Source organism: Camelina sativa, chromosome 19, assembly GCF_030686135.1.
Source record: "Camelina sativa cultivar CO46 ecotype springtype chromosome 19, ASM3068613v1".
In the NCBI taxonomy this organism is placed as follows: domain Eukaryota; kingdom Viridiplantae; phylum Streptophyta; class Magnoliopsida; order Brassicales; family Brassicaceae; genus Camelina; species Camelina sativa.
The window spans coordinates 6641384-6663192 of record NC_141898.1 but is presented as its reverse complement, the minus strand read 5'-3'; the positions used below and the strand labels follow the sequence as shown (position 1 = coordinate 6663192).

Here is a 21809-nt window from a genome sequence, read left to right as displayed (position 1 = left end):
AAGCGATTTGGAGCGACTGGGAGCGATTTGTGTGATTGGTTCCAATCGCTAGCAACCGCTACCACCCACAAACGCAGCGTTTGCGGGAGGTAGCGGAAGAACCAGTCACCACCTTAGAGAGAACAGAGAGCAGCCAGAGAGGAGCTGAGGCGAATCTTCTTCAATGAGGTATATGATTTGATCATTTGATTGTTATAAACCTCTATCCTTTGCTGGATCTGTATTCATTGCTAGCTTTCGTAAGGTTCTGGTTGCTGTTAGTATGTGTCACAGATTGAATTGCGTGGGTGGGAGGTTTCTGAGCAATGTAAGATAGGACTATGCTAGTGTCTATCAGATCATAGAATACATGGATAGCTTAGAAACAACATTTATTGTACAAGCAAGAAGAATGGACTGAAGGTAGAAGTAGCCAAATAGCATTACAGAGAATCTCTAGGCATCGTTTGTGATTCGATATAGGGAGAAAAATACATTTCTTTTTAAAAAAAGGAAAAAAAGACAGAGTAAAAAGCCATGTGATCAATCAGAATATGAATAGGTTTAGACATTACATGCTCTGTGTTGTTGTTTTCTTTTGTCTCTCTCTATAACCTTGGCAAATGGCGTGGAGTATCCCATTCGGTGACAATATGGTTGCGGGTGATTTCACTGAGAGACCGGCACCCACTTAGTGCCATGGTTAGCTCGAACTCATCTCGTAACATTTGAAGCACCTTTCTGACTCCAGCTTCTCCTTCAGCAGCTAGTGCGAATACCACTGGTCTTCCAATCTATAGATTGAGGGTATTATAAATACTGTGTTATTACTGTCAATGGTTTCAAGTTGGCTTTCAGGTGAACAGAAAATATGATGCTTACAAATATCCCTGAGGCTCCAAGTGCAAGTGCCTTGAAGACATCTGTGCCACGTCTAACACCACCATCCAAGAAGACAGGAACTCGTCCTTGTGTCGCTTTGACAACCTGAACACAAGAGAACAGAACTGAAATTGTTGGACAAAAGACTTTCTTGAGAACAAAGATTGATGCTTGTAGTTGAGAATGATCTACCTCTTCAAGGGCTGAGATTGTGGCTGGGACATAGTCAAGCTGACGAGCTCCATGGTTTGACACAATGATCCCTGCGGCTCCAGCTTGAATCGCTATCCTTGCTGCATGGTGAAAATAATAGTTGACCTTGTCAGGTAGGTATTCCTATGAAACTTACGTGTTGTTAACATTTGTTTGTCAGATGGTAACTCACCATCCTCTCCTGTTAGAACACCCTTGACAAGAATTGGCAATTTGGTGATTGTCTGGAGCCACTGGACATCCTGTAGATGAAAAATTTAGAGTAATCTGAATCATGTTTTTGTTTCCAACTACTTGGTTTTGCTGTGTTATCTGATAATTTGTTATGTTCTCTTACCTTCCAGCTCAAGGTACGGTCAATTTGACCAGCAACATATGAAGCCAAACCAGAGTCATTGGCCTGCAGGTGGAAACATAACAAGTTTAGGAACATAATCAGGAAACAAAACAGTATGCTTTAGAACAAATTTTTGAGTGGATCATCGCCACTTTTCAAAATAAAGTTATGGATACTATCGGATCAATTCTTGCCTCGTCCATCTTTCCAAGGTCAAGACCTTCAAAGTTCTTCAATGTCAGGTTTGAAGGCAAAGTGAATCTGTAATAGAAGAACACACCATCGTTAATCAGTCTAAGATTTATTTAGCTTATGTTTGCATGTTCGAGTCTAGTTAATCAACTCTTTATTACATTTCCATTGATGCGGCTTTACCTGTTCTTGATATCAGACTCTCTGCGACCTAGCCTTGGGGTGTCTACAGTGAGAGCAATGGCTTTGAACCCAGCTTTCTCGGCTCTTCTCACGAGCTGTTCAACCACCTTTCTATTCTTGTATACCTACTCGGAACAATCATAACGTATGAGCCATCATCAAGTGTGACCAGATATATCAGGATTGTTTATCAAGCGACTTAGATTACTTACATAGAGCTGGAAGAATCGGATCCCTGGCCCTGTGGAAGCAACTTCCTCAACACTAGAAGTAGCCCATGAAGACAGTGTCTGAAATATCATGGAAGAAATTATCACAACTCAGAGACATTGGTATGCATGAATTGTGGACTAAGAAGCTCTAAACACCGAGAAGGTTAAAAATCTTCTTTTCGATGAAACCATTCGTGACAATAGAATAACATACCATGATAGTTCCAGCAGCAGACGCAGCTCTGGCCGTAGCATATTCCCCTGAATCAGTTTCCATTAGGAACATGATTTAGTCTTTGTCTCTAGTGATACAAAAGCTAGTTTTCACTCTATACAATGACTCGGTTTCTACATAATGTTTCAGGGAAAAAAAGCAAACGTTTATTTACCATCAGGGTGAGCCATCTTTTGCATGGCAGTAGGAGCAACCATGATCGGCATGGAGATTTTAAACCCCAAGACGGTTGTTGCCATATCAATTTTGTTCACATCAATCAAAATCCGAGGCCGGAAGCTATTAAATCATCCCAAAGCCAAAGGTATGCATATCAAATCACATCTCTTGTAAAAACCAACAACAATAAAAAGTGTATATAATCTTATCATAACAAAAAAAAAAAAAAAAACTCACAGGATCCTTGCAAAAGCGTTTCTGTTCTCTTGAAGAGTCCATTGGTCCTCTGCACCAGACGCATAGTAGTCGTAAACCATCTTAGGCAACTTCTGCTTTGCGATGGCGTCATACTCGGTAACGTTTGTGATCTCCATCTTCCGACGATGCTTGTCTCTGTCAAAAAGAGTTAAAAAGGCCTGAAGTTAGTCACCTTTTTGTGTAATTCAGAGTTTCAGACTGTCATAACAACTATTGTAATCTCAAGAATTCAAAACACAGCGTCTCTGTTTGGTCTTGAAACATATAATCTCACAACACACACACCTTGGTGGGAATGAAGCTCTCTGGAGAGATGAAGGGAGTTGATTGAAAGCTTATATCATATATATCCTAACTTTTCTATTTTGGTTCAAGTGTTAATAATATATATCTTTGATAGGATGAGAAGCTGGAGGTGAAGAATCGTTGAGGAGATACAGACAAAGATCAGGATGGGTTGTGTCTAATCCACACAAGCAACTTGTGTGTTCCTTAGATTTTCTTAAGTATTATCGTTCACGTTCTCGAGGAAAAATAATAATAATTTCACAAACCAAATTGTTTTTTTCTTTCTTTTTTGTTAAAGAGCTACATAAATCCAAATATGGATGATGAAACTGATGATAGACGACAACACAGAACAACACCAAATAGTGTGAAGCGTAAGAAGAGCAGGATTTATGGGCCTAATTTGAAGCATAAAAGCCCAAAACTATTGAGCCGCTTTAAATGTGGTAAGGAAAAAAGCCCATAAATATGCAAAACAAACAACGTCGTCGTCGTCATCGTCTCTCTTATTTTAGCTGATTTGTTTGAGATTTGAGATGATTGAAAAGTGAAATATATATACATACACACTCAGTGAAGGTGAAGACGAAAGAAGAACACAAAGTAATCAGAAAAGTGAAAAAGAAGAAACAGAGGGGAAAACGTTTTCGTTAATCGGAGATTTATAATTATTAGTTTCAATGGCGGATCGGAGCAAAGGCTTTATGAGAGATGAATTCGTGACCTATGCTTACATTTTACTCTACATCGCACTTTCTAGTGGTCAAATCTTCTTCAATAAGGTTTATCTTAAATCTCATACTCTGTCTCTCCCTGGATCTGTGTTCTCGTCTCGCATCGTATTGTTTTTATTACTCTTTCGTTTTTTTTTTGTAAACCCGATCAAAATCAGGTGTTCATTTAAGCATAGGTTATGTGTAATGTTCTTGTTTTTAGGTTTGATCGCATTGCGTTTGCTTTCTTCTTAACCTGGTGGATTGTGCTCGTACGTTCTGTTTGATTTTCTGGCTAGTCCTGCTTCTGTAATCCCTGAGAATTGAGGATAAACTGTAATCACATAAGCTTGAATTTTAAGTCTTGAGGACTGTTGCTGAGCAATTGAGTGTATCTAATGGGCGACCTGTTTGTTATTTGCTTATGCATCAGAGTTCACCACTGAGTCCAAATTGTAACAGTTAACGATTTCCTTCTTTTGCTCTCAAGACATGGTTGTGTTAATGAAAGTTTGTTTCACGACTTAAAACGTTCTTGTCTTTTGACTTGCTCTTCTGCAGTGGGTTTTGTCATCTAAGGAAATAAATTTCCCTTATCCGCTTGGATTGACTTTACTCCATATGATCTTTTCCTCTGTCTTGTGCTTTCTTCTTACCAAAGTTTTAAAGGTAATCTTGCAATTAATGATCTTTCTGCATTGGACGTTCGTAAGTGTAGAGTAATGAATGCAAAGATTCTAATCTTTTGGTCTTTTTTTACTCTTAAATTATTTTTCCATGAAGATCGTGAAGGTTGAGGAAGGAATGACACTAGAAATGTAAGGAAGAAAGAGACTTCGTAAGAAATTTTGATTTTGGAGTAGTTGAAAATACCCATCATTTTAATTATCAATGTAGTGTTGATCTATGGTTAAGTAATAAATAACTTACTTTATGTACTCAGATACGTTACATCAGTTATTCCAATAGGTGCAATGTTTGCGATGACCCTCTGGTTGGGAAACACTGCCTACCTATACATATCAGTTGCATTTGCGCAGATGTTGAAAGCTATAAGTAAGAAACTGTTCCTGCTCCCGTTTCCTCATAAGTCTTATGTCTACTTCTTCTGAAATATCTAAGTAAGAGGGACTGTTGTATACCAATATATTCTTGAATCATACTTGCAGTGCCTGTTGCTGTCTTTATTCTTGGAGTAGCTGCTGGACTTGAAATGATGAGCTGCAGGATGCTTTTGATAATGTCTATCATAAGTTTCGGTGTTTTAGTGGCTTCTTATGGAGAATTAAATATCAACTGGATTGGAGTGGTTTACCAAATGGGTGGTGTCGTTGGAGAAGCACTGAGGCTCATCTTCATGGAACTTCTTGTCAAGAGGAAGGGCATCAAATTAAACCCAATCTCTCTTATGTACTACGTGAGCCCCTGCAGGTAAGTAAAATCGAAGAAGAAGCCATCTCAAATCAGTTCTCTTATTTTGTAGCCTGAAGTTTATTTTATATTTAAGTGCCTCCTTTTTGCAGTGCTATTTGCTTGTTTGTACCGTGGATCTTTCTAGAGAAATCGAAGATGGAAGGCAATGGCACATGGAACTTCCATTTTGTAGTGTTGACCCTAAATTCCCTCTGTACATTTGCCCTCAACTTGTCTGTTTTCCTGGTGATTTCTCACACGAGCGCTCTCACTATCCGAGTTGCTGGCGTTGTCAAGGACTGGGTGGTTGTCTTGGTCTCAGCTCTTCTCTTTGCCGATACAAAACTCACAATAATCAATCTTTTCGGTTACGCCATTGGTAAGACAAAGACTCCTCACATTCACATACTAGTTGGTTTAGAATCATGAGCATTATCATCAAGCTTCCTCTTATGTTTGTCATACACAGCCATTGCCGGTGTAGCAGCTTATAACAACCATAAGCTGAAGAAGGAAGCATCCAAAGTTCCTTCAGAAACTCCAGCTGATGGTGAATCAATACCGTTAGTGTCACAAGCTAATGCTAATACAGAGAGATGATGAAGGCCTAAAAAATGTAGTTTCTCATCGTCAGTCTTTTGAGGTAATCTTTTGATTGTTTGTTTTGTCATATGTACCGTCCGAACTATAGAACTTACACAAACTATCTGTACCAGAAAGAAAAAAAAAAAAAGATCTAATCAAATTATTCGATTCTCATCATTTTTATTCACAGATTTTGTAGGTTTAATAATATGATGATCTGTGACAGATCATCTGTCATTCACATATGGCAGAAAAAAGAATAAAAAGATTTCATCTTGCTTGATTTTTTTCCTTTTCAAGACCTAAATATTGTTTTTAGGTAATAATAGTATATAAATCATCAGTTATTTTTTTTTTGACATTAATTGTTATCATCAGCTTAAATTAAAATATAATTAAATGGAGATAAATGTGTTCTGATTTCCTATTGGCTTAAAAGGTGGGCCTAAAAGCCCAGTAACGAGTATTTCCTTTTTTGTTCACCAACCTGGAAATTTATATTTTTTTAATTAAAAAAAAAAAAAAAAGGGAGAAGGGGTAATTATAACCTCGCGAAGGATTTGTGGGGTTTGTTGCTGGGCGGGTCTCTTCCCTCGGCAGTTACCTTCATCGAATTCGATCTTCTTCTTCCCTTTCCGAAATCGTTAAATCTTCTCATAAAATTTCTACTAGAAATCGACGGCGAGGGGAAGCGTAAGCGCGTGAATTAGAGACAAGAGACAGAGAAGGAAAAAAACAAACGCCTCGTTGTTGTTTGGTGGTGGTGGCGGAAGGAGATGCGATCGCAGCTGTTGGCTACGCCGTTGCGGCGAGTCAGCGATGAGCGGTTGCTTCTGTGGTTTTCTCCGGCGGAGAATAACCGATTTTGAATGGGATATAAACTGCAGATGAGCTGGATGCCGAGTCTACTGAGTCAGAAGCGTAGGAATGGTCCTCCCTTAGGGTTACGAAATCTCGGCAACACCTGCTACCTCAATAGTGTCCTTCAGTGCCTCACTTACACTCCTCCTCTCGCTAATTTCTGCCTTACTCATAAACACTCCTCTCACTGTACGCCTCTCTCCCTCTCTCTCTCTCTCTCTCTCGTTTGCAGAGATTTTTTATTATTATTATTCTTATGTTTGTTCGATTAGATTACTTCTCCCTCGTGTTCCGTTTTGATTCCACGCTTTAAGGTTATTGGCTGATACGTGATTCGAGACTTTTACATTAGGAAGTTAAGCTTCATACAGGTTTTGGTATTGTTGTAGTTTGCTTATCAGAGAGATAGTTCTATTTCTTACGAGCTTTTTTTCCTTCTTATTATTCATTTGTTTTTCTGACGCCTTTTGGTTGGTGATGTGTTCCCTCGGGACCGATTTGTTTGATAGGCGACTCATTTGTGGATGGGGAGCGTAAACGGGATTGTCCTTTCTGCATAGTTGAGAGAAGAATAGCAAGGTCTCTTAGTGTGGATCTAACAACCGATGCGCCTAACAAGATTTCAAGCTGCCTTAAAATTTTTGCTGAGCATTTTAAGTTTGGTCGTCAAGAAGACGCTCATGAGTTCTTGCGGTATGTCATTGATGCATGCCACAATACATCTCTCCGCTTGAAGAAGTTGCGAATCAAGGGTAACGAGCCCTTTAATGGCAATACTGCTGTGAAGGAGATTTTTGGTGGCTCTTTGCAGAGCCAGGTTAAGTGTTTGTCTTGTGGTGCGGAGTCTAATAAAGCTGATGAGATTATGGATATCAGTCTTGAAATTTTGAACAGTAGCTCATTGAAGGAATCGTTGCAAAAGTTCTTTCAGCCTGAGATTTTAGATGGCAACAATAAGTATAGATGTGAGAGGTAAGTGATTTGAATCTTCTAGTTGTCCTTTCTTTCTGACTCTTTTCTGTTTGAGGTTCTGTTGTTTTTTTAACTCAACTTTTTCCATTTGTTTAGCTGTACGAAATTGGTGACGGCAAGGAAGCAGATGTCTATACTCCAATCCCCTAATGTCCTTGTCATTCAATTGAAAGTAAGTTTATCATGTTCTGTATATGACAATTATTTTAGATATAATATTTTTATTTTGTTTTAATAAATTGGTTTTGCAGAGGTTTGGGGGCATTTATGGTGGGAAGATTGATAAAGCCATTTCATTTGGTGAGATTCTGGTTCTCTCGAACTTCATGAGTAAAGCAAGCAAGGTACAAGATTCTGACACTTTCAACTAAGCTTTTTATTGCCAGTTTTTGTTAGTGATGTTACAAATCTAGGTAGATGCATATTAGAAAGTTCAAGGTTATAGTGTAGCATTTAACTGGAATTAAAACCTGATTAATCCTTTTGACATGATTTGCATATAGAATATAGTATGAAGTTGCAGCGTTCATATATTTTTAAGTTGTACTTTCAATTCATACTTTTTGTTAAGTGATTTATTATGCCAAAAATTGCAGGACCCTCAAACGGAGTACAAGCTTTTTGGAATAATTGTGCATGCAGGATTTTCTCCTGAATCTGGGCATTATTATGCATACGTTAAGGTTCGTCTCTTGCCATTCAAAATTTTTATGCAACGCGAACTCTTATACTGCTTGCTGATTTCTTAAACTCCTTTGTGTAGGATTCCTTGGGCCAATGGTATTGTTGCAATGATTCTCTTGTCTCACGCTCCACCTTGCAGGAGGTTTTGTCAGAGAAAGCTTATATCCTGTTTTTCAGCCGTTCCAACCCGAGGCCAGCATCTGCTAAAACTCTGGTAACATCCAATGGGACTACATCTCCTGAGGTTAATGGCTGCGAGACATCAAAGCCCCAGAAGTTTATTGGTCCCCTTAATGGTTTCAACATGAAACGTCAAGCCGAGCAGTCCTTCCAGAAGGCTAATCTGGCTCCTACAAAGCCCCATAAATTCATTGGACCCAAACCACGAACCGAGCAGGCCCTTCAAAAGGATAACCTGCTTCCTTCCAAAGTTGAATTGGCGCCTCTAAAGCCACATGCGAAGATATCTGTCAACCTTAATGCCAAAAGGGTCTCTCCCTCGGTCAATGGTAGACTACTTTCTTTCCACCAAGATGAGAACATAGCTCCGAAGGCGAACAAAGAGAATAGTGTATCAGTTTCGTCAGCTAGAGTTTTCTCTGGCAAGGAGAGAAAGTTTGGTACTGAAAATGGTGGCAATGGAGTTAAAGAAAACGGCTGTGCACCAGGTAGTAGTAGTAATCATAAAGTGGCATTGCAACCCAATGGGCATAGTAATGGCTCCAGCAATGGGGGTGATCACCACAAGGATAAATCTAATCCATGCGAGAGTAATGGCTCACAAAATGAAACTGATCACCAGGAAATTGAGAAGAACGGTGGTACTACCACTCAAGCCAAAGCCTTGGGCTCTTCAACAAAAGAAGACCCTTGCATTTTGCTCAGAAAAGATGAATCATCTCGGAATGAACTTGAAGCAATAAAAGAGAGGTAATTTCAGATTTGTGCCTTTTGCTTAATACTCAAGATTGTATCTGACGCCATAGCTAACCTATAATTGATTGTGTTTGCAAATTTCCTCAGCCTGAAGAAAGATGCGCTGTCACATCTACGGTCATGTGGATGGTATGATAAGGTACAAATCTCCATGCGTGCCAAGAAGAGATTGCGCACAGAGCAATCAGGAGGAGAAGATGGTAACGACTTCAAGTAAGTGAAACCTGACTATTTTCTGTTCTCACCTAATCTTCTCATATTTTCACTACCTCTTGCTCGAGTATAGTAGCTAGAATTTGCATATATTTGGAACCTCTTTTAGCTTCGTGCTTCATTATAATCATCATATGTTAATTCATTTTGTGGATGGTTGGATCTTTTTGTTGTTGCAGGAGGAGGTTGATTGAAGATGTAAAAACAAGTTTAAAATCGCAGATTCCAGAGGAATTAAAAGCAGATCTGGTAAACCGTATCTGGGAAATTAGCAAGAAGAAGTACTCGTGAACCATTGGTTTTGCTTAAACCAAAATGACTTGGATGCTTAAATCCCCTACTTGGTTCCCTACAACACACTCTCCTCAGTCCTCATTTTCCATCATTGCTTAACCCATCTGGTTGGTGTGTGAATAGTGAGAGTGGATCGAGATTTTTTTCCTGTGAGGGTCTCTTATTATTACAGTATTACATTTTTGGAAGAGAGTAAAAAGTAAATTACCGGAAAAGGAAAAATTAATAGATATCTCATTCTGTATAATACAAAAGCCTTCTTTTTGTTCTCGTATCGATGAAACTTCTTCACACAAAATTTAGTACCAGTCCTGTGGAAATTATATAAGAACGTTCTTGGATTTGTTTTTGTTTTTGTTTGTATGTGTTCTTTAAACATTTAGGATCGATCATAGGTAATTTGAGATTTGATAAACACAAGTGAATTAGGAAAACATTCAACAACGAGAAATAGATTAAAAAATATAGTCTGATGCTGAAGAGATTAGAAAAAAAATGGATGATTTGGGCCAAGAAACGTATGAATTCTTGGGTTTTATTGAAAGAAGGAAATGCATTTTGGGATTATAGCAATTGAATGGTATTTAAGAAGAAGAGAGTCCGTTGATCTTGGAGTAGTGAGCAAGAGACCAGGAGGAGGAGCATGGACAAGAAGAAGAGAGTCTCTCTGCAGTGGCTCTGACTAGTTCTTCAAAGTCAAAGTCTTCCTCGGAGATTGTTGTCAACATGTTCTTGAATGGTTCTCTCGTTGCCGATATAAACTTAGCCGGAGCCACCTCAGTGATGAACCTGGAGGTCTTAACTGATTCCATTGTTTATTGACCGAGTCGAAAAGAGATTTTTGGGGGATGAAAGCTTCTTCGTTGCGCATGGGAAGGAAAGAAAAAAAGATAGAAAAGAGAGACAATGAGATATTGTTGACACTTGACACGATAGTGAATGATTTTGGTGAGAGTTGAAGTGAATTTATAGTGAGTATGAAGTACTTGCATCTAGAAAAGGACAATAAGGAAGAGTACTAAAAGACTCCCCACAAAAATCAAACCTAATTTTCAATGATATGATATAATTCACATAAAACATACTTGTTTTTAATTTTGTCAACGAGCTTAATCATTTGGTAATCTTCAAAGTCAAGTGAGTATCAGTGTAACAAATTAGAACCATCTCTAGCTTAGAAACCTTTTTTTTTTTTTTTTTTTTTTGACAAAAGCTTAGAAACCTATATGATGATGAAATCATTTGGTTACACAAACACCACCTAAACAACAATCAAATCCAGATTATATCTATAAACACATTGGTACAGATGAAAAATCAAGTGATAGGTACGAAGTTGCTTTTAAAAGGGACGACGGTGTGGGGATTCTTCATTTATAATTCTAGCCGAAATAAATTAGCGACAACCCATCACCTTTTGAGCTTTTAATTTCTCTTCTCAAATTATAGTTCTATGAATTTCCACTCTTTTACTTGCATTCAAATAAGCTAGCTCAATGATTGATTGTATAATAAAAAGAAAAAAAAAAGAAAAAAAGGTGCTTAATACTCCAAGATAAATTATATGAGATTCCCTTTTTCTAATCCTCTTAATATATATGGCTGTATGATATGATACGTACCCGTTAATATATACTATACAATATTTTCTTCAACTCCGGAAGATAAAAAAATTTGACAGCAACATAATTGTAACATATCATAACAAAATGAGTTGGCCAACGAAAGATTTGCTAAACTTTTAGCATTAATTCGTGAAGATGACATTTAACCTAGATTGCATGGAAACGGAAACGGTTACGCGGAAATGAAACGTTTCGGAAATAAGAAACGGTTTTTTTCAAAAATTAGGAAATGGAAACGTTTTGGAAACGTAAGTACATATACATATACATATATATATAGATTATATATTTATATCTATATCTATATATATATAATAAAACACCAAACATAAAAACCATATCAAAAAGCTTCAAACAATAAAACTTCAAATATAAATATTAAATAGTTGAATTAAAACACTATTATATATTTATATCTATAATGAAGTTTTATATTTTTAAAATATTTATTTATTAAGTTTCAAATTAAAAAAAAAATTTCCGTCGTGTTTCCAAAACGGAAATGGAATTTCCAAACAGAAATTTCTAGGAATCTTGTTTATGTGTCTTGTTTCCGAGTTTCCACGAGTTTCAGTTTCCGAAACGGGAAACGGACCTCGAAAAGAGTTTCCATGCAACATGGCATTTAACATCACACAATACGAGTTCGCCCTAGCTTCTCTCCCAGACACGAATATCGAGGCGCCGCTACCACCACCATCTTCCGACGTCGGTGGGTTTTCCGACCGTCGGCGTCGGGAATTTCCGTCTCTTACCTCTCCGCCTACTCCCCTGTATTCTCTTAGAGCAAAGGTTCTGTCTTTTTCCCCTCTTTGTTTCCCCTTTTGAATTGTTCCCAAACCATCTCCACTAACCCAATCCGCAATAAAAGCTCGCGTACCATCTGTTCTAAAAGGAACCGAGGTTTGGCTAGATCCCTTCCTGGTTTCTCTATCTCAGCCTCTCTGCTGGCGGCACCAGAGTCCAATTGCCCTCTCAACTCTCGATCTGAAAAGGTGGTTGTCCTGATAGAACTCTCTCCCCTTCGCCACATGAGTCTTGCGAGACGAAGATGGCACCGAGAGATCCCGATGAGTCCTACAGAGTTACAATTGGCCTCCGTTTTTCGACTCCCGCCTCACACACTCACAAGACATCCGTTAAGCTTGGCAGAACAGCGCTTGCTTTCAACAGAGAAGTTGAAGCTCGTGTCACTCTCTTCAAGAAGCCGTCGTGCATCTCAATCTCCCGGGTCTCTCACAGTATCTCTGAGATCTGTTTGGATGAACCCAAGATCTCCTTTTGGTCTGCAAGCAACTCAAGTGTTTCTGCCCAACTCTCCAAAATCCAGGTTACCTCTATCGATTTACTTGATATCCGAGAAACATTACCTAGAGTCATTGGTCGATCTCCTTGTTCGAAGACTGCATTGTAGACTCACTCCATTGGCCTAGAGTGTTTTGGATAGTCAGAGTTTATGCTAGAGTCCTGGTTGTTGCTCAACTTGTGTCTTTATTTATTGGGTATCTCATCTGGATGAACCAAGGCTTTTTGCTTTTAAAACCATCTAGCGTTTCCAGGACCCAACCTAAACCCCTAAACCAAACCCTGCTTTTGTTACCACCAACCCGTAAGAGCAAGTTTGTGTCAACTATTGCATTGACAATCCGATTACATGTTTTGTGTGGAATTCTTTATATCTTTGTCAAAGGGCACCATCTGAGAGAGAGCCCACCTGCATTGTTACTTTTTTTCATACTTCCCTGGCTTCTTCTAGTTTTTTCCTCCTTGTTTTGGTCTGCTTATAAAGGTCTGCAGCTCTATAGTCTTTTGCCCTGTACCCCAAGATGCTCATTCGACGACGCAAAGCAACCTTCTTGCAGCTCCATACCCAGTACCCACATCCTGCATGTAATATCAACATCCCAAAAGCCCATGCCCATCGCTTATTCCTCACTGTCATTCCGACTACGTGCTTTGTGTGGATTCCTTTATCTCCTTGGCTATGGGCGCCATTGGAGAGAGGACCCACCTGCATCGTTACGGTATCTCCTTGGCAAACTCTGGCTTCTAGTCCCTTTGTTTGGTATATTTATTTTGGTCTGCAGCCCTTTGGTTTCTCGCCCGGTACACTAAGGTTCTCATCTGACGAAGCTAGGCAACCAAATTTCAGCATCATCACCACCATCCTATCTGTTACCTTTCGAATCCCTGTCAATGCTTGGCTTCTGCACTTGCACCTCACGAAGATGAGGCATTTGACTCCGATTCTCCATTGAAAGTCAAAGAGTCTTAAGACTATGACTATCTTGTCGTCCTTCGGGTCCCTCGAGGATGATCACTCAAGCAACCATGATCTCACTTGTCCCAAGCTACCTTTAAGTACTTGTTTCAAAGCTCTCATGAATTATTACTTGATGTTTTATGTTTCTTTATATACGGCTTTGGGGAAAGTCCTACTTTGTAATCTTCTAAACTATGGAATTATGATCCCTTACCCTTGTATTGGTTGAGTTTGAACGAATGAAACCATACGTTTGTCCGAAAAAAATAGACATTTAACATCACACTACCGTCTCTTACTACATTCAAAAGCCAATTTGTAGGTGTTGTGTATTTTGGTTTTATTTGTTCAAATATAGAAAGTTTGCTTCTTTTTAAAAAAAAAATAATAATAATAATAATTATTATTATTTTGCAAGTTTTATGGTCATCCAACTAAAAAAGTAAATCTATTTAAGTCACGTTTTATATTTAATCTTTTTTTTATATTCACTTTGAAATTACTGTATTTTGATGAATCAAATATTAAACTATGCTATTAGCTAGACCTCCAATGAATGTTACTACTGACTAATATAAACACTTCCCAAGTACAAAACTAATCACTTAGAAGAAGAGAAATTCAACCACATATTTATTGCCCCGATGGGACAATTCAGGTAACATAGTTGTTAGACGTCGTACCATGTATAGCAATAAAAAATTGATACGGTATTTTATAGAAACCACAGAAAGAAAATAATTTAAAAGGACCACCCACCTCTAATCTATGGCGGAGAGAGTTGGCCGCGCCAATACGGCGTCGCATGGGACCATTTTGCTACTTCAAGCTTCCCGCCACCGTCTCCCATTTACATAGAAAAAAGGTTTGTTTTGGAATCTTCCTAATAAACTGAGCCCTTTAAATGAATGAATATAAAGAGTTGTTGTTACTAATTAGTTAACGTAAGCTCCACTCTTGCCGACGTTAAGAGAGTCTACAACTTGTAAATCTTGTTGAAAAATGCTTAAAACGTATTATTATTAATTTATGCAAACATGCAATTTATATAAACATACAGTACTGATATTATAAGACTATTCCCATTTCACATTGTAAATCTAATATATTCCACTTATCCACGAAAAATGAAATTCTTCTACGGGTTTCTACGACCATCTATCTATATATTTTTTTCTTTGTCTTACTTAATTAATTACAAATTTCTGCACCATAAAGTAGTGGAACGAATATAAAAGTATTCGAATTAAATCGGAAAATGTGGTCATCCCATCTATTAGATTATATTCTTTGATCCCATCTTTTAGATTTCATTCTTGAATTAGGGTTTTCGTCAAAATTCCCACCCATGCATATGGAAATGGAATCTAGGAATAAAACAATACACATATTTTATTATCGCATTTGTATGCCTATAAATACCGACATATCTCGACTAGGCTTTACCACAACACAAGAGTCAAGAAAGAGGTAACAAATTTGAAAAAATTAGCTCGTGATCGGATCGAAAGAAGATGATGGGAGTCTTTGGTTGTATCAGAGGGTCTTGCATGAAGGAATAAAGAATGGAATTGAGCCAAGGATGACTTGCCGGTTTTAAACACAACCGGTTTATGACCATTGATTTGGTCTCATTCACAATCTGTTGATTTGTGTCTGGCAAGTTGACCTTGGCTCTCCTTCGTTCTCTATTCTTCCATGTTAGCTTCCAGATATATATATCTACACACTCGTAGTCATGGATCGGACTTATCATCTCATATATGTAACATATAAGCCCTCCAAAAGTTACTTATAATTCGATATTTGTCTCAAAATTATTCATCTCGTTGATAAGTCTTTCATGCTTCATATATGTGTTCCTTTAATTTCAATTAATTTCTTGTACATCTGAGAAATTTTCTTGGTTAGATAAATTACAAAAACAGACACTCTTTTTTTTTTTTTTTCCGTTTGTTTCGTTCAGTTTGAACTTTTCGTGAGAACTTAGAATCTAACATCACTTTATAAAAGTATTGTATACTGTCTCTCTCTTTCCTTTTTATTCCCCTTATCATCCAGAAAATAGAAAAAAATGTATAAGGGACTATACTTTTGGGTAACTATATTAAGCAAGTGTTAGAAGTGACTCACTTAGGCAGTAAGTGATCAGTCGCTTAAATTGATAACAATACCTTTGAGCCTTCTAGTTATCAATTCTACACTTTGGAAATCTTATATGTAAGAAAAGGAGGAGTCGAGCTTGTAAAGGACCTTAAGAGATTTGATCTAAGGAAACGGCACTGGGTTATTTTTTTTTTACCAACATTAATACTCAGATTTGCGTGGTAATTTTGTTTTATTTTTTTTCGATGATTTCATTTCTTTTTGCGTAGTAATTTCAGCAAATAACATGTTATTTTATCTGAAAGCACGCTATTTAATCATAAAGCACATTGTGGCACGCATTACTCATGATACATGATCGTTATTTTGCGAATATTTTTACTAGACACCACACTTTTTTTTATCATTTGTAATCCACGATTGCAATTTCCTCAAAAAAAAAACATTGTTTTACCCAGAGTCACCTTATTTTTGAAATTAATAATGTCATTAGAGTGCATAAAATAAAGGGTTTGTTAGCATTTTAGTACGTTTTTCAAATTTAATTGTCTAAACATACATAGACTATTTATAATAGATAAAAGAGAGTGTTGTGAGATAGAGAGTAGTAGAGATAGAATTCTGGTCAATAGATTTTTTTGTATCGATGAAATTTTCTAACAAAAAAATTATATCAACAATTATTTGAAAAAATCAAGAAATAAAAAGAAAAAGGGAAGTTCAATGGCATAAAATGTAATTAAGAAGATTGTTGAATGGTAAAAATGCTGAAAAAATAAACAAACAGTGATAAATGTGGTTTTTTCTAATTATAAATAGTGAATATATATTTTTTCTAATTATATTTGATAAATGTATCATTTTGCCAAATATCTCTAAAATAAATTATATAAATTATATATATATATATATATATCAGTTTGCATGAAATCACCTTAATTATTAGCTCTTATGTCAGTTTGCAACCATACTCATATCAAACTAGTAATTAGTTTATGCTCGAAATAAGGCTACTTACCTAATTCACCATTTTTTGTTTGATTTTTTTTTGGGTAAAATAGTAAGTCAATTTTTAGTATTTAAACCGAAAAAATACATGTGTACGTACTTCTAACCGTACATTAAGAAAAGTTGAGATCTAATATTACTATTGTTTAATTACTTTTCCTCTAAACCCATAAATTTAAATCCAAGGTGTTGTTAATATAGTTTGATTCCCGTGTGATGCTTAAAGATGGGACGCGTGGATTATGCAACGGTCGATACTAAAAAACTTATTTTGATGCGATAACTAGTGCTACGAATTCAATACTATTCAGATTTCAACTATGTCGATTCTATTTTATCTGTCTTCAGGGTGGTCAAAATTCTTTTGGTCTCCCCCAAGCAGTGGGTGGAATCCATTTAATATTCTAAACTCGCGATCGACTTAATGTTCTTGAAATCACTTACGTAAAGTATGATTATGAACATGGACGGAAGTCACTTGTAGTGTCAGAGAGTCCACCCAACATGTGCAAATACACTGGTGACTGGACCATTCATGCGAATGAATTTTCTTAACAAAAGATTGAGAGAACATAGCCCCATAAACCCGAAAATCATAAATGAACAGGAGACATATTACCTATATATCATTAATTACAAAGGCCTAATCAAATATCAAACTCCCTTCACTTCTAGTACGTAATTCCAAATTTGGAAGACAAAATGATAAATTAGAGCAGGCAAAACAAGAGAGTCACCTAAAACTGAGACTAGTGACGGCATATAATCACATGACTATATTGAATGCTTGAGCGACTGTTTTGTCTATTGTGACTTGAAAACCTTAACATTATAAAAAAACAAAGACCTCTCTTTCCTTCAAACACCAAAAAGAAAATATGGACAAGAATGATCAAACAGCCATTGACGGCTCAGCTTTAGAGCTTAACCGCAGTGAGAAAACGGCAGAGGCGGTCCTGCGAGTAGTATCAATGGCTCTAAGTATTGCGGGTCTCGTGATCATGATCAAGAACTCCATCTCCAACGACTTTGGCTCTGTTTCTTACTCAAATCTTGGAGCTTTCATGTTCACCTTCTTCTCTCTGTCTCCTTATCTTCTTGCGCCTTCACTAGAGAGTAGACAATCAATGAACCTTTGCTTTTGTTTTTCCCTTCATGTAGGTATTTGGTGAGGGCTAATGGCGTTTGTGCTGCCTATTTTCTTCTTTCTGCTCTCGCGATATTAGCCCTTCCGTGTCCAATAAGCAAGCACCAAGTCTGGACAGTGTTCTTGCTTGACCAGGTAGTCACGTACCTAGTTCTAGCGGCTGGCTCTGTATCTGCAGAGACGGTTTACTTAGCATATTATGGAAACATACCCATCACTTGGAGCTCTGCTTGTGACTCCTATGGAATCTTCTGTCACAAGGCATTGATCTCGGTTGTGTTCACGTTCGTTGTCTCCATTCTCTACATGTTGCTCTCGCTTATCTCAACCTATCGACTCTTCAGCAGATTTGAAGCACCCTAAGCACCGAAATTGAAGAATACAGAAAGAAAGAAAAAGTAACAAAGAGGGACAGAATACAGACATATATATGGTTCTGTTTGGTTGAATACTTGAAGTGAACGAGTACTTTGAATAAAAGAGTAACTAAATATTAATGTTTTTCTCTAATTGATTGATTTATCTTTTTTGAGTTTTCAGATAATCGGATTTAGTCGGTTGAACTATTGTCATAGTCTAAATCTTTAACCATCTCAACAAACTGTGGAAAAAGGCTTCAAAGGTAGTCCTTGACGAGCTTGGTTTTCACTCTTTGACAACTTCAGCGATTGAACCACAAAATGTGGATAAATCAATCACAAAGCCCATTTACAGATATGGGCTGAGATTGTCAAATACGAGACATGGCCGAGATTTACTTAGTCAACGTCACTGTTTGACTTCTGGAGAGTAATTGTAGACTTGTAGTTGAAAGGATGTGTTTGGTGTGTCCCTTTGTGCGTTGGCCGTTGGGTATGTTTATAATTAGTAAGTAGCATTATATTATATTTTAAAGCTACTAGTTAGATATTTATTTATATAGTTAAATAATTTAAACCTAGAAAGTGGGCATAGTTCAATGTATGTGGAAACCCATATGATATGTTGTTGTTGTTTCATTAAATAAATTGGTTGTGGGCTCCAAGGTGATGATTAGGAGCTTCTGTTATGTTTTGATCTCAATGAACGTTTGGTACCATGTGATATGAGTCCATCTCAAACTTTGTTGAACTAAAGTGGTTTGGATTAACTAGGGAGCTTGATTAGGACACACTAACCATAATAAATTAACTAATTAAATTAATCATCGCATCATATATAAGAATTCAAACTAAGATGCATTGCACCTCAAAAAGGGCTTGCTATGGTTTACACTCCAATGCATATTATTTGGGCGTTAATATATGACTCTGATGCCTTTATAGTACAATCTTGGTCTTGGAAAGAAGAATTGTTACAAAAAAATAAGGTCTTACGGAAAAAACGATGTATAATTTACACATTCTCATGTTGGGCACGGATCAGATTAATCTCAAGATTAAAGTGACCAATGTAGCTACATTTATAAATATTTTATTTGATAGACATCACACATAGATGAGGAGATGTTTCTCTTTCTGTTAGAAGTAGTTGTGACAAAATGGAACTATTACATCACATGAAAGGTTAGCATTCTTTTGTCTTAAAATAATGGTTTCTCTTAATAATTAATACAGGTTGGATTCTTTGCTACTATCAATTAAAATTATTATTTTCTTCTCCAAATTCTTGTTTTCTTTTCTCCTCTTGTCAGTGTATTATTACATTCATAGCATTTGAAATAGAAGCAAATAAAAACAAGAAATCTTCAGTGAGAGTTAGGTCATTCGTGATATAGTGATATATATAGCTAACGTGATGCCATACTTACTTACGTATATTATGTATATATACTGTAAATCACAGTAGTACGTAGATTGCAAAGTAAGGCTACTTGCATGATAGAAATTGTATAATTGATAAGGACGTATTAATAATGTTATAATCACCTATGTTGCATGGAAACTTTTTTCGATGTTCGTTTCCCGTTTCTGAAACGTTTCAGAAACTGAAACTCGTGGAAATTCAGAAATAATGCACATAAACAAATTCCTAGAAATTTCTGTTTGGAAACACGATGGAAATTCCATTTTCGTTTTGGAAACACGACGGAAACTTCTTTTTTAATTTGAAACTTAATAAATAAATATTTTAAAAATATAAAACTTCATCATAGATATAAATATATAATATTATTAGTGTTTTAATTCAACTATTTAATATTTATATTTGAAGTTTTATTGTTTGAAGCTTTTTGATATGGTTTTTATGTTTGGTGTTTTATTATATATATATAGATATAAATATAAATATATAATCTATATATATATGTATATGTATATACTTACGTTTCCAAAACGTTTCAATTTCCTAGTTTTTGAAAAAAACCGTTTCTTGTTTCCGACACGTTTCGTTTCGACGTATCCGTTTCCATTTCCATGTAATCTAGATAATCACGTTCGATCATCAACCAGAGTATAAATGGATCGATTCAAAATGCCAAAAAACCACGTGGTTGATTAAAAGAAAATCCCATTACTTCAAATGCAAATCGCTTAATGATATATATTGTCATTATTGTGTTCAGTTACCAGTTAACATATATAACTTAGGGGAAGATCCTCGTGTGTTTTCCTTTTCCTCAGATCTTGGGTTTAACAATTTTTATGTTTTCACGATTTTGTTTTGCAACTTGCATCATTATGTACCGGTCATCATCTGATCTTGTATATATATATCTGTAGACTAGAATTCAACGATTCAATCAAAAGAGTATATAATAAAAAAAATTGTTCTTCCTTATAAGTTGAGTGTAAGCATATTCTTTGAACAAAGCATACCTAAATCAATTATTAATTCATCTTCGTATTCTCTTCGCTATACGGCCGGTTTATGCCATATATATATACTAATCGTCAAATGTCACCCGCTAGCTATCTTAAGACTAAGATGTATATATTGTTGATAATAACTCCATGTATGATGTATCAACCTGATCAACGAGCAAACCACGAGCTAATAATTTGATAACTTCAATAATTGATCGACTTTAACCAGAAAAAAAAAAAGAAAGAATAATTGATCGAAACTATAATTGATGATCGTAAAATAAAACAAAAATGATATTCTATAAAATAATAAATTTTCAATTGAAAATAATAATAATTTAGGTATGAAATAAATGAGAGTTGATTATTGAAAGAATTATTAATCTAAATTATAAGTATTATTTAGTTTTAAAAACTATAGGAGGCCTGCCCAAAAAGATTATAAAACGAATTTTAAAAACGACAAAGATGGGTCCGATGTTGGCCACGTGGCAGACAAAGTAAGACTTTTAGGAGTCGACGTGGGTCCCGCAACGGTAAGAAGACTGAGTAATGGCCCATCACATGGAGATCCAGTTCCCATATTCTCTTCAACTGCGAATCCCTCTTTAAATTTCTGACCCCCACCACGACACGTTACAAAAACAAAAACGATAAAAATTTAAGTTTTAACTTATTAAACACCAATTATTCAATCTCGTTTCGTTACGAAGAGAATATAAAACAGTTTTCATAATCAAATTGTCTGCTGTTTAACAAAAAAAAAAACTGAAATTATTTATGAAAAGATCATACATGCTTTCAATTTCAATCCATGTAGTAAGAACATCTCCAATGATACTCTATTTTTGCCTCTATACTCTGTTATAGAGTAATTTTTGCTCCAATGGTACTCTATTTTCATCTCTATATTGCTATTTTTTTCTCTATGACCATCTCCAATGGTTTTCCCTATTTTTTCCTCTACGATAGAGAAACTCTATAATAGAGGTGAATATTACTTCAATAGTCCTCTATTCTCAGCTCTAAAATAGAGATTGCTATTTTTTCTTTTATAGAGGAACCTTTGTAAAAAAAATAGTGTTACTCTATAAATAGCGGAAAAAATAGTAATCTCTATTTTAGAAGTGAGAATATATGACCATTGGAGTAAAATTCACCTCTAATATAGAGGTAAAAATAAAGGATCATTGGAGATGAACTCTATTAATAGAGGTGAACTATTTTATTTGCAGAGTAGTCTTCTTTATCTTTAACTTCTTTTA

At 36.2% G+C, this 21809-nt stretch overlaps 5 protein-coding genes and 1 long non-coding RNA gene across 11 annotated transcripts; 3 read left to right on the top strand and 3 right to left on the bottom strand.

The window, feature by feature from the left end:
• Nucleotides 1-354: 354 nt before the first annotated feature.
• Nucleotides 355-3287, bottom strand: LOC104765256 (glycolate oxidase 2). Of its 2 annotated transcripts, none has more exons than XM_010488942.2 (12): nucleotides 2936-3287; nucleotides 2630-2785; nucleotides 2388-2512; nucleotides 2213-2259; nucleotides 1999-2076; nucleotides 1787-1911; nucleotides 1606-1672; nucleotides 1412-1474; nucleotides 1247-1316; nucleotides 1054-1154; nucleotides 862-966; nucleotides 355-773 (listed from the first exon to the last, which is right to left on the bottom strand). In XM_010488942.2, the coding sequence occupies exons 2-12, from the start codon at nucleotides 2764-2766 to the stop codon at nucleotides 588-590; spliced, it is 1104 nt and encodes a 367-aa protein (XP_010487244.1). In that variant the 5' UTR covers nucleotides 2767-2785; nucleotides 2936-3287; the 3' UTR covers nucleotides 355-587. The 2 variants fall into 2 exon arrangements, with proteins under 2 accessions (XP_010487244.1, XP_010487245.1); XM_010488943.2 differs by having other exon boundaries at nucleotides 2626-2785; nucleotides 2936-3124.
• LOC104765255 (putative sugar phosphate/phosphate translocator At3g14410) lies at nucleotides 3237-5932 on the top strand. 5 transcript variants are annotated; one of them, XM_087501655.1, is made up of 8 exons: nucleotides 3237-3720; nucleotides 4213-4320; nucleotides 4435-4469; nucleotides 4595-4707; nucleotides 4821-5082; nucleotides 5175-5443; nucleotides 5534-5707; nucleotides 5840-5932. In XM_087501655.1, exons 1-7 carry the CDS (start codon nucleotides 3619-3621, stop codon nucleotides 5662-5664), a joined length of 1020 nt encoding a protein of 339 aa, XP_087357781.1. In that variant the 5' UTR covers nucleotides 3237-3618; the 3' UTR covers nucleotides 5665-5707; nucleotides 5840-5932. The 5 variants fall into 5 exon arrangements, with proteins under 5 accessions (XP_087357781.1, XP_010487242.2, XP_019096867.2 ...); XM_087501656.1 differs by lacking the exon at nucleotides 5840-5932 and adding an exon at nucleotides 3875-4112 and having other exon boundaries at nucleotides 3432-3720; nucleotides 5534-5826; XM_087501657.1 differs by lacking the exon at nucleotides 5840-5932 and adding an exon at nucleotides 3875-4112 and having other exon boundaries at nucleotides 3477-3720; nucleotides 4435-4489; nucleotides 5534-5826.
• A 586-nt stretch (nucleotides 5933-6518) lies between these two features.
• LOC104765253 (ubiquitin carboxyl-terminal hydrolase 25) lies at nucleotides 6519-9863 on the top strand. Its single transcript, XM_010488938.3, has 8 exons — nucleotides 6519-6699; nucleotides 7020-7482; nucleotides 7579-7654; nucleotides 7734-7826; nucleotides 8079-8165; nucleotides 8246-9096; nucleotides 9190-9315; nucleotides 9495-9863. Exons 1-8 carry the CDS (start codon nucleotides 6519-6521, stop codon nucleotides 9604-9606), a joined length of 1989 nt encoding a protein of 662 aa, XP_010487240.1. The 3' UTR covers nucleotides 9607-9863.
• A 138-nt stretch (nucleotides 9864-10001) lies between these two features.
• LOC109131041 (uncharacterized) lies at nucleotides 10002-10532 on the bottom strand. Its single transcript, XM_019241495.2, has one exon. It carries the CDS (start codon nucleotides 10419-10421, stop codon nucleotides 10194-10196), a length of 228 nt encoding a protein of 75 aa, XP_019097040.1. The 5' UTR covers nucleotides 10422-10532; the 3' UTR covers nucleotides 10002-10193.
• A 6935-nt stretch (nucleotides 10533-17467) lies between these two features.
• Nucleotides 17468-18836, top strand: LOC104765252 (CASP-like protein 2A2). Its single transcript, XM_010488935.3, has 2 exons — nucleotides 17468-17677; nucleotides 17773-18836. The coding sequence occupies exons 1-2, from the start codon at nucleotides 17490-17492 to the stop codon at nucleotides 18119-18121; spliced, it is 537 nt and encodes a 178-aa protein (XP_010487237.1). The 5' UTR covers nucleotides 17468-17489; the 3' UTR covers nucleotides 18122-18836.
• Nucleotides 18837-20844: 2008 nt separating this feature from the next.
• On the bottom strand, nucleotides 20845-21570 carry LOC147920258 (uncharacterized). The gene is made up of 2 exons (XR_015590624.1): nucleotides 21340-21570; nucleotides 20845-21160 (listed from the first exon to the last, which is right to left on the bottom strand). It is a non-coding gene; the product is annotated as an uncharacterized LOC147920258 (long non-coding RNA).
• Nucleotides 21571-21809: the final 239 nt, after the last annotated feature.